This window comes from Balaenoptera ricei, chromosome 19 (assembly GCF_028023285.1).
Source record: "Balaenoptera ricei isolate mBalRic1 chromosome 19, mBalRic1.hap2, whole genome shotgun sequence".
NCBI lineage: Eukaryota > Metazoa > Chordata > Mammalia > Artiodactyla > Balaenopteridae > Balaenoptera > Balaenoptera ricei.
Window position 1 is genome coordinate 4,700,894 of NC_082657.1, and position 12,654 is coordinate 4,713,547.

General features: G+C 37.1%; 1 protein-coding gene and 1 pseudogene across 1 annotated transcript in view; one reads left to right on the plus strand and one right to left on the minus strand.

The window, feature by feature from the left end:
* Positions 1-848: 848 nt before the first annotated feature.
* LOC132354078 (zinc finger protein 347-like) overlaps positions 849-12,654 on the minus strand; it is a 44,010-nt gene continuing 32,204 nt past the window's right edge. The window contains exon 3 of the mRNA XM_059905689.1: positions 849-3,007. Within this exon, the coding sequence (XP_059761672.1) occupies positions 1,200-3,007 (1,808 nt within the window). The 3' untranslated portion in view covers positions 849-1,199. The remainder of the gene's footprint in view (positions 3,008-12,654) is intronic.
* LOC132353838 (heparan-alpha-glucosaminide N-acetyltransferase-like) lies at positions 11,915-12,518 on the plus strand (annotated as a pseudogene).

Here is a 12,654-nt window from a genome sequence, read left to right on the forward strand (position 1 = left end):
GGAGCAACTAAGCCCATGCGCCACAACTACTAAGCCTGTGCTCTAGAGCCTGCAGACCGCAACTACTGAAGCCCACACGCCTAGAGTTTGTGCTCTACAACAAGAGAAGCCACCGCAATGAGAAGCCCATGCATCACAGCAAAGAGTAGCCCCTGCTCACCACAAGGAAAAGCCCACAGTCAGCAATGTAGACTGCATGCAGGCAAAAAAAAAAAAAAAGCACTGAGCTCAAAAAGGACAAAAACATTGTATGATTTTTAAATTTTCTAATATTTTGCATGTATTTACTATATTGCTATTTTCCCATCATGTAAATCAAGGTGCATGTCATGACATTTATGTAAAGGACAAATGTGAAATTGCATGATTTTTAAATTTTTAGTATTTTGCATACACTTACTACATTCCTATTTTCTCTTCATCTAAATCAAGGTGCAGGGGGCTTCCCTGGTGGCGCAGTGGTTAAGAATCTGCCTGCCAATGCAGGGGACAGGGGTTCGAGCCCTGGTCCACATGCCGCAGAGCAACTAAGCCCGAGCATCACAACTACTGAGCCTGTGTTCTAGAGGCCTCGAGCCACAACTACTGAGCCTGAGTACCACAACTACTGAAGCCCAAGTGCCTAGAGCCTGTGCTCTGCAACAAGAGAAGCCACCGCAATGAGAAGCCTGCGCATGGCAATGAAGAGTAGCCCCCGCTCGCCGCAACTAGAGAAAGCCCGTGCGCAGCAACGAAGACCCAACAGAGCCAACAAACAAATAAATAAATAAAAAAAATTAAATCAAGGTGCATACCATGACATTTATTTAGACACATGAAAGAACAAGAAAATATATTCATATACTGCATATTCAAGAATGGGGAGCAGGTATTAAGGAGTGTTAAAAAAATAATAAAACAGTCCCAAGGTGGAGAACAGCTGTAATGTTCTGTTCAGTATGGACTGTCTTATGATTAGTGAGATGTGAGCCCCGAGTAAAGTTTTCTCTCCCATTCATAACATTTGTGAAATAATCTCTAGAATGAATTCTTCGGTGAATAAATTCCTTGTTTAAAGGACAGGACACAATAATTACATTTATCTGGTTCCTAACCATAATGAATTTTCTAATAAAGCCTAAGGTGGGGACACCTGCTAAAAGCCTTGTCACATCAAAACATTATTAAAGTCTCTCACCAATATGGATTACCTGATGGTATTAACTTAGGCTTGAAAGCACACTGAAGAATTTGCCATGCTCATTATATCTGTAAGACTGCTCCCTAGTATGTAATCTCCAATGACTTGATAGGGTTGAACTTTGACTAAAGGCTTTGCCACACTCATTACATTTGTAAGGTTTCTCTCCAGTATGAATTCGTTGATGCCTTCTAAGGGCTGGCTTCTCATGAAAGGCTCTGCCACACTCATTACATTTGTAAGGTTTCTCTCCAGTATGAATTCGTTGATGCCTTCTAAGGGCTTGCTTCTCACGAAAGGCTCTGCCACACTCATTACATTTGTAAGGTTTCTCTCCAGTATGAATTCGTTGATGCCTTCTAAGAGCTGGCTTCTCACGAAAGACTTTGCCACAGCTGTTACATGTGTAAGGTTTTTCTTCAGTATGAATTCTCTGATGAGCTGCAAGGTTTCCTTTCATACTAAAAGCCTTGCCACACTCATTACATTTGTAAGGTTTTTCTCCAGTATGAACTTGTTGATGCCTTCTAAGGGTTTGCTTCTCACGAAAGAACTTGCCACACTCATTACATTTGTGAGGTTTCTCTCCAGTATGAATTCTCTGATGATGCACAAGGACTGATTTTTGATTGAAGACTTTGCCACATACATCACATTTATATGGTTTTGCTCCTGTATGGATTATCTCATGTTTCCTGAGGCCTGTTTTAAAAAAAAAGGTTTTCCCACACAAATTACATTTGTAAGGTTTCTCTCCAGTATGAATTCTCTGGTGATATTTAAGGTATGAATTTTGACCATAGACTTTGTCACATACATCACATTTATATGCTTTTGCTCCTGGATGGATTATCTCATGTTTCCTGAGGTCTGTGCCACAATGAAAGGTTTTCCCACAAAAACTACATTTGTAAGTTTTCTCTCCAGTATGAATTCCCTGATGACGTTGAAGGGATAGATTCTGACGATAGGCTTTGCCACATGTATCACATTTATATAATTTCTCTTGAATGTGTGTTATCTGATGTCTTTTGAGGTATGAGCCGATAGGAAAGGTTCTGCCACACTCATTGCATTTGTAAGGCTTCTCTCCAGTATGAATTCTCTGGTGAACTGCAAGACTTTCTTTCTTATCAAAGACCTTTCCACACTCATTACACTTGTAAGGTTTCTCTCCAGTATGAACTCTTCGATGAATTACAAGGTATGAATTTCGGCAAAAGACCTTGTCACATACATCACATTTATGCAATTTCTTTCCTATATGGATTCTCTGATGACTCCTGAGATTTGAGACCTGATGAAAGGTTTTGTCACACTCATTACACTTGTAAGGTACTTCCCTGTGTGGGCTCTGGTCTTGTGTCAGTATTGAAGGATGCATAAAATCACTCCCATATCTATTAGAAATGTTGTTTTGGACAGGAGGAGAAATTCCTTGAAGTGGTGAAAATGAGGAACTACTGCTGATACTCTTAACAGCTTTATTAAATTCATCAATTTTCTGTTTATTTTTAAACATATGCAGTTCATCCTGAAGGCTTAACACAAGTCTATTTCCAATAGGCTTGTTTTTTGCATCCCTTCCACCATGTGGACTTCTATCAGTGACATCTTGGTGACAGGATATAGGGATATTTTTGTAACTTCTTCCATCATCTCTCCACTGAAAACCATGGTCATACATATTTTCCTGAATTTCCAGGAGGTAAAAATGTTTGATTCTCTGGTTTTCATGTCTTCCCAACATCAATGTTTGGAATACTCCACCTCTATCGGTGTTTGACTTCAGTTGTAATTTCTTGATCACATGTATATGAGAAATAGCTACAAGACATAAAGAAACATACATGACCTACTCATTACAATGCATGAGTAAATGTTTCATGTTAAATACATATTATACCAAAAGTAATACTTATAAACAGTCAGTTACGAAACTGTGCAACCATGATGTTCAAATTTTTAGAAACACTAAATAGGATTACTTACTAAAGAAAGTGATAACACGTAATTCAAATTAAGTTTAGGGTAGCCTAGGGGATTGGGACTGACATATATACACTAATACATGTAAAACAGATAAGTAATAAGAACCTGATGTATAGAAGAAAAAAAAAAAGTTTAGGGTAGCCTTATTTGAAACACACTATGACAAAACATTCAAATTGGAAAAACTTTTATGAGCTCTCAAAAAAAGTGTTTTTCCACCATGACCACAAAGAACATAGCAATTAACATTAAACACACAAATACCAGGAGTTTAGAGAAAAAACTTTTGGGGAGATGCAAGAAGAAGTGACCCATGGAACTAAAAACATTATTCACTCATCCCTACTTGAAATGGTTTCTGAGTCATCATAACTGCACATAATGATTTAGGTTGTGTCCTGAGAAAGTTGTTCAATGGATGAATGGGGATCATTTTTACAGTGTGAGTAATGAGGCAACTGAAAATACTGAAGTTAAAAGAAAAGAACTGGCCTAGCAAATAACATAATACTGCTCCATTTTTAACAGTGGGAATTAATAGTATAGGTATGGAACAGAAACCGAAGACATTTAAAAAGGGAGAAAATGAAGCATTACAGAAACAAAGCAGGGTTACATCTACCACATAGTTTCCTATGTAAGGCATAAATTGAATATTCCATAAGTCCCATTTCCATGCATATATTCACAAAGAGCACACATAATATTCCGTAAGATGTACAAGAAAGTTCTTAGCTGAAACTTGAAGGAGAAGCCAGAAGAAGGCCATCAAAAACAGATGAATGAGTTTATGCTATACACAAACATACAGATATAAAGAAATCGAAAACTATTAAAAGCTCCTCAACATATTTTAAAAAGAACAAAACTATCATATAATGCAGCAATTACAGTGTTGGCAATATATCGAAAAAAATGAAATCACTGTCTTAGAAGATACCTGCACTCCCACATTCATCAGAGCAGTAATCACAATAGCCCAAGCATCAAAACAACCTAAGTGTCCAACAGATGAATGGGGGAAAACCCTGTGAGATATACAGAATGTAGTATCATTTACCCATACAGAAGAAAAACTTCCTACTATTCTTAACAATACAGATGGACAACAAGGGTATAGACTCAGTAAAATAATCCACAAAGAATAATACTCAATAATCTCACTTATGTGTAAAACATATCAAAAAAAAAAAAAAAAAAAAAAGGCCAAACTAAGAGCCACATAGAGTAGCATAGTGATTACCAAAGGTTAGGGGTTAGTAGAATGGGAAGATATTCGTCAAAGGAGTAAATTTACCATTTTAAGTTGAAAGATTTCTACATATTTAATGTACAGTATGGTAATTATAATTATCAATACTATACTATATGCCTGAAAGTTGATAAGATGGTAGACCTTAAATGTTCTCACCACACATAAAAAACTGTAATTATGTCACAGATGAATGTATTAAGTGACCTACTAAGGTAATCATTTTGCAATATAACTGGATCAAATCATTACCCTGTACACCTTAAACTGATAAAATGATATATATTAATTAAATTTTAATAAATCGAGAAAGAGAAAATACAAATAAGTAGACAAAAAAGGTCGTGGTTTACCAAGTAAATAAATTTCAAGAAACTTAAAAAATAAATGATTTAGAAGTAGAAAATATGCCAAAACTAGCAGATGTAAAAAGCATTAGATTACAAATCAATGAAATAGAGAATAAAAACTACATAAAATCACAAGCTCACAACTTGGTTCTTACCTACATCTAGAATAACTACCAAAAGGAGTAAAGACTCAAATTACTGAAATCAGAAATGAAAGAGAGGACATTACAACTGATTCGACAACAATCAAGAAAATTAGAACAAAATATTAAGACAATTCTATTCCTAAGTATTGGATAAACTAGAAGTGAATAAATTCTTAGAAAAACAACCTATCAACGCAAACCAAAGAAGAAATTAAAATCTGTATGAACTAGTAACAGAAAAAAGATGGTCCAAAAACCACAGTTACAGAAAGATAGAGAAGATGAAAAGGCAGAGGGCTATGTCGCAGATGAAGGAACAAGATAAAACCCCAGAAAAACAACTAAATGAAGTGGAGATAGGCAACCTTCCAGAAAAAGAATTCAGAATAATGATAGTGAAGATGATCCAGGACCTTGGAATAAGAATGGAGGCAAAGATTGAGAAGATGCAAGAAATGATTAACAAAGACCTAGAAGAATTAAAGAACAAACAAACAGAGATGACCAATACAATAACTGAAATGAAAACTACACTAGAAGGAATCAATAGCAGAATAACTGAGGCAGAAGAACGGATAAGTGACCTGGAAGACAGAATGATGGAATTCACTGCCGCGGAACAGACTAAAGAAAAAAGAATGAAAAGAAATGAAGACAGCCTAAGAGACCTCTGGGAAAACATTAAACGCAACAACATTCGCATTATAGGGGTCCCAGAAGGAGAAGAGAGAGAGAAAGGACCAGAGAAAATATTTGAAGAGATTATAGTCGAAAACTTCCCTAACATGGGAAAGGAAATAGCCACCCAAGTCCAGGAAGCGCAGAGAGTCCCATACAGGATAAACCCAAGGAGAAACACGCCGAGACACATAGTAATCAAAGTGGCAAAAATTAAAGACAAAGAAAAATTATTGAAAGCAGTAAGGGAAAAACGACAAATAACATACAAGGGAACTCCCATAAGGTTAACAGCTGATTTCTCAGCAGAAACTCTGCAAGCCAGAAGGGAGTGGCATGATATACTTAAAGTGATGAAAGGGAAGAACCTACAACCAAGATTACTCTACCCAGCAAGGATCTCATTTAGATTTGATGGAGAAATCAAAAGCTTTACAGACAAGCAAAAGCTAAGAGAATTCAGCACCACCAAACCAGCTCTACAACAAATGCTAAAGGAACTTCTCTAAGTGGGAAACACAAGAGAAGAAAAGGACCTACAAAAACAAACCCAAAACAATTAAGAAAATGGTCATAGGAACATACATATCGATTATTACCTTAAACGTGAATGGATTAAATGCCCCAACCAAAAGACATAGACTGGCTGAATGGATACAAAAACAAGACCCATATATATGCTGTCTACAAGAGACCCACTTTAGACCTAGGGACACATACAGACTGAAAGTGAGGGGATGGAAAAAGATATTCCATGCAAATGGAAATCAAAAGAAAGCTGGAGTAGCTATACTCATATCAGATAAAATAGACTTTAAAATAAAGAATGTTACAAGAGACAAGGAAGGACACTACATAATGATCCAGGGATCAATCCAAGAAGAAGATATAACAATTATAAATATATATGCACCCAACATAGGAGCACCTCAATACATAAGGCAACTGCTAACAGCTATAAAAGAGGAAATCGACAGTAACACAATAATAGTGGGGGACTTTAACACCTCACTTACACCAATGGACAGATCATCCAAAATGAAAATAAATAAGGAAACAGAAGCTTTAAATGACACAATAGACCAGATAGATTTAATTGATATATATCGGACATTCCATCCAAAAACAGCAGATTACACGTTCTTCTCAAGTGCGCACGGAACATTCTCCAAGATAGATCACATCTTGGGTCACAAATCAAGCCTCAGTAAATTTAAGAAAATTGAAATCATATCAAGCATCTTTTCTGACCACAACGCTATGAGATTAGAAATGAATTACAGGGAAAAAAACGTAAAAAGGACAAACACATGGAGGCTAAACAATACGTTACTAAATAACCAAGAGATCACTGAAGAAATCAAAGAGGAAATCAAAAAATACCTAGAGACAAATGACAATGAAAACACGACGACCCAAAACCTATGGGATGCAGCAAAAGCAGTTCTAAGAGGGAAGTTTATAGCTATACAAGCCTACCTAAAGAAACAAGAAAAAGCTCAAGTAAACAATCTAACCTTACACTTAAAGAAACTAGAGAAAGAAGAACAAACAAAACCCAAAGTTAGCAGAAGGAAAGAAATCATAAAGATCAGAGCAGAAATAAATGAAATAGAAACAAAGAAAACAATAGCAAAGATCAATAAAACTAAAAGTTGGTTCTTTGAGAAGATAAACAAAATTGATAAGCCATTAGCCAGGCTCATCAAGAAAAAGAGGGAGAGGACTCAAATCAATAAAATCAGAAATGAAAAAGGAGAAGTTACAACAGACACTGCAGAAATACAAAGCATCCTAAGAGACTACTACAAGCAACTTTATGCCAATAAAATGGACAACCTGGAAGAAATGGACAAATTCTTAGAAAGGTATAACCTTCCAAGACTGAACCAGGAAGAAATAGAAAATATGAACAGACCAATCACAAGTAATGAAATTGAAACTGTGATTAAAAATCTTCCAACAAACAAAAGTCCAGGACCAGACGGCTTCACAGGTGAATTCTATCAAACATTTAGAGAAGAGCTAACACCCATCCTTCTCAAACTCTTCCAAAAAATTGCAGAGGAAGGAACACTCCCAAACTCATTCTATGAGGCCACCATCACCCTGATACCAAAACCAGACAAAGACACTACAAAAAAAGAAAATTACAGACCAATATCACTGATGAATATAGATGCAAAAATCCTCAACAAAATACTAGCAAACAGAATCCAACAACACATTAAAAGGATCATACACCACGATCAAGTGGGATTTATCCCAGGGATGCAAGGATTCTTCAATATACGCAAATCAATCAATGTGATACACCATATTAACAAATTGAAGAATAAAAACCATATGATCATCTCAATAGATGCAGAAAAAGCTTTTGACAAAATTCAACACCCATTTCTGATAAAAACTCTCCAGAAAGTGGGCATAGAGGGAAGCTACCTCAACATAATAAAGGCCATATATGACAAACCCACAGCAAACATCATTCTCAATGGTGAAAAACTGAAAGCATTTCCTCTAAGATCAGGAACGAGACAAGGATGTCCACTCTCACCACTATTATTCAACATAGTTTTGGAAGTCCTAGCCACGGCAATCAGAGAAGAAAAAGAAATAAAAGGAATACAAATTGGAAAAGAAGAAGTAAAACTGTCACTGTTTGCGGATGACATGATACTATACATAGAGAATCCTAAAACTGCCACCAGAAAACTGCTAGAGCTAATTAATGAATATGGTAAAGTTGCAGGATACAAAATTAATGCACAGAAATCTCTTGCATTCCTATACACTAATGATGAAAAATCTGAAAGAGAAATTATGGAAACACTCCCATTTACCATTGCAACAAAAAGAATAAAATACCTAGGAATAAACCTACCTAGGGAGACAAAAGACCTGTATGCAGAAAACTATAAGACACTGATGAAAGAAATTAAAGATGATACCAACAGATGGAGAGATATACCATGTTCTTGGATTGGAAGAATCAACATTGTGAAAATGAGTATACTACCCAAAGCAATCTACAGATTCAATGCAATCCCTATCAAATTACCAATGGCATTTTTTACGGAGCTAGAACAAATCATCTTAAAATTTGTATGGAGACACAAAAGACCCCGAATACGCAAAGCAGTCTTGAGGCAAAAAAATGGAGCTGGAGGAATCAGACTCCCTGACTTCAGACTATACTACAAAGCTACAGTAATCAAGACAATATGGTACTGGCACAAAAACAGAAACATAGATCAATGGAACAAGATAGAAAGCCCAGACATTAACCCACGCACCTATGGTCAACTAATCTATGACAAAGGAGGCAAAGATATACAATGGAGAAAAGACAGTCTCTTCAATAAGTGGTGCTGGGAAAACTGGACAGCTACATGTAAAAGAATGAAATTAGAATACTCCCTAACACCATACACAAAAATAAACTCAAAATGGATTAGAGACCTAAATATAAGACTGGACACTATAAAACTCTTAGAGGAAAACATAGGAAGAACACTCTTTGACATAAATCACAGCAAGATCTTTTTTGATCCACCTCCTAGAGTAATGGAAATAAAAACAAAAATAAACAAGTGGGACCTAATGAAACTTCAAAGCTTTTGCACAGCAAAGGAAACCATAAACAAGACGAAAAGACAACCCTCAGAATGGGAGAAAATATTTGCAAATGAATCAACGGACAAAGGATTAATCTCCAAAATATATAAACAGCTCATTCAGCTCAATATCAAAGAAACAAACACCCCAATCCAAAAATGGGCAGAAGACCTAAATAGACATTTCTCCAAAGAAGACATACAAATGGCCACGAAGCACATGAAAAGATGCTCAACATCACTAATTATTAGAGAAATGCAAATCAAAACTACAATGAGGTATCACCTCACTCCTGTTAGAATGGGCATCATCAGAAAATCTACAAACAACAAATGCTGGAGAGGGTGTGGTGAAAAGGGAACCCTCTTGCACTGTTGGTGGGAATGTAAATTGATACAGCCACTATGGAGAACAATATGGAGGTTCCTTAAAAAACTAAAAATAGAATTACCATATGACCCAGCAATCCCACTACTGGGCATATACCCAGGGAAAACCGTAATTCAAAAAGACACATGCACCCGAATGTTCATTGCAGCACTATTTACAATAGCCAGGTCATGGAAGCAACCTAAATGCCCATCAACAGACGAATGGATAAAGAAGATGTGGTACATATATACAATGGAATATTACTCAGCCATAAAAAGGAACGAAATTGAGTCATTTGTTGAGACGTGGATGGATCTAGAGACTGTCATACAGAGTGAAGTAAGTCAGAAAGAGAAAAACAAATATCGTATATTAATGCATGTATGCGGAACCTAGAAAAATGGTACAGATGAGCCAGTTTGCAGGGCAGAAGTTGAGACACAGATGTAGAGAATGGACATATGGACACCAAGGGGGGAAAACTGCGGTGGGGTGGGGATGGTGGTGTGCTGAATTGGGCGATTGGGATTGACATGTATACACTGATGTGTATAAAACTGATGCCTAATAAGAACCTGCAGTATAAAAAAACAAACAAAACAACTAATACTAAACTTTCATTGGGTTATTTGTATGGAAATGTTAATATAAATGTTTCAGACATTACATGAAATTTCTAAAAATCTTATATTTGTATTTGTATGGAAATATGTATGGAAATATGTTAATATAAATGTTTCAGACATTACATGAAATTTCTAAAAATCATATTTGTATTTGTATGGAAATATGTATGGGAATATGTTAATATAAATGTTTCAGACATTACATGAAATTACTAAAAATCTTATATTTGTACTTGTATGGAAATATGTATGGAAATATGTTAATATAAATGTTTCAGACATTACATGAAATTTCTAAAAATCTTATATGTTCTGGTATAATGTTATAAGTAATAATCCTAGTTATTACTTTAAAATGTATATCTCAGAAATAACTAATTTTCTTGTCAACTGCATTATTATGAACTGTCATCAAATCTTTAACTGTGGTCATTGTTAAGTCTTTTGTCATTTACAGACAGTTCTGGGTGTACTCTGATGATTTTGCAAATATGTTCCTATAAAAGGGTTTCATCTTCAAGAAATACATGGAAAAGACTCTGACAAGTACAGGTTTCTGGTAACGGACTGTACTGCTGAACTGAATGAATAAGCATTTTCAGAACTCTAATGAAAAACTGATGAACTCATAAAAGTGCTAACAAAAGATCAAGACGAAAAAAAAAAAATTAATTACATGGGACTGAGTGAACTGATGAGGATGAGTATAATTTTTGTGACTTTCTGTCTGAATTAAAAAAAAAAAAAAAAAAAAAAAAAAAAATTCCACAAGGACTCAGAGGCAAAGAATATACAAATCAATTTTCACTGCAAAGTAAAGGAGCTGTTACAGTGGAGGATTACTGGACTGAATGTCAATACTATGACATAGTATGAGTGTGTTTCATGTTTGGTAATTGCAATCATTGTTGCTTTTGTTGTGGTCATCCATGTACAATGCTTGGTGTCAGTCGATTTATCTCTTGTAAAAATAAAATACAATGTGTGTGTGAAAAAAAAAAAAAAAAGAAAAAAGATGGAATCACTAATCAAAAACCATTCAACAAGGCCAGATACATTCACTGCAGAATTCTAGACAACATTTCCAAACAATTAAGAATAATCTTCCTTAAACTCTGCCCCCAAAGAAACACAGAGAAAGGAACAGTTGCAAACTCTATGACACTAGAATTACTCTAATAGCGCCAGACATTTAAAAAAAACACAGACTAAAATCTCTATAATGAATAATGATGCAAAAAGCATCAATACAGGGGCTTCCCTGGTGGCGCAGTGGTTGAGAATCTGCCTGCCAATGCAGGGGACACGGGTTCGAGCCCTGGTCTGGGAGGATCCCACATGCCGCGAAGCGACTGGGCCCGTGAGCCACAGCTGCTGAGCCTGCGCGTCTGGAGCCTGTGCTCCGCAGCAAGAGAGGCCGCGATAGTGAGAGGCCCGCGCACCGCGATGAAGAGTGGCCCTACTTGCCGCAACTAGAGAAAGCCCTCGCACAGAAACGAAGACCCAACACAGCCATAAATAAATAAATAAATAAAATGTTATTAAAAAAAAAAAAAAAAAAAAGCATCAATACAACAATAGTAAGCTAAACTTAACACCAAATTAAAAGGATTATAAACGATAAAAAAAGAGAATACGTTCTTGAAATGTCAGGATGCTTCAACATATGAAAACATTCAGTGTAAAACAATACATTGAGAATGAAAAGGAGCAACGCGGGTCCTGGGAGCGCGGCGGGTGGCATGAGCGGGGCAGGGGGCGCGGGCTGGGCACTGGCCACGCTGCTGCTGGCTGCGTCCGTGTTGAGCGCCGCACTGCTGGCCCCCGGCGGCTCCCCGACGCCAGACTTAGGAAAAAAAAAGGCACTTAGAGCTGAAGATGGACCAGGCTTTGCTGCTCATCCATAATGAACTGCCTGGGACAAACTTGACCGTCTACTGGAATTTCGATCGCTGTTATCATTGCCTGCTCCAGGTCCTGGTCGACGTCTCCCAGAGGAGGAAACCCGGGGAGCCCAGCATTGAGGTCGTGGCTGTGAGCACCCAGCACGGATCCATCCTGCAGCTTAATGACACCGCGGAGGAGAAGCAAGTTTGTAGGCTGGAATACAAATTTGGAGAATTTGGAAACTATTCTCTCTTGGTAAAGCACACCCATGATGGAGTCAATGGAATTGTGTGTGACCTGGTCGTTAATGAGAAGCCAGTTGACAGTAACCTTCCTGTGAGTATCGCGTTCCTTGTCGGCCTGGTGCTCACCATTGTGGTGTCCTTTCTAAGGTTCTCGCTGAGGGAAATTTATTAAAGAGAAACATTGACTGAAACCATTGAACACAGGGCATAACAACACACAGAAGAACTTCTAACGGCCACCGGATCCAACAGGTCCCGGCCCCCCATCCCAGGGTCCCCAACAAGGTGCCTCTGCTGCACCCCACCGG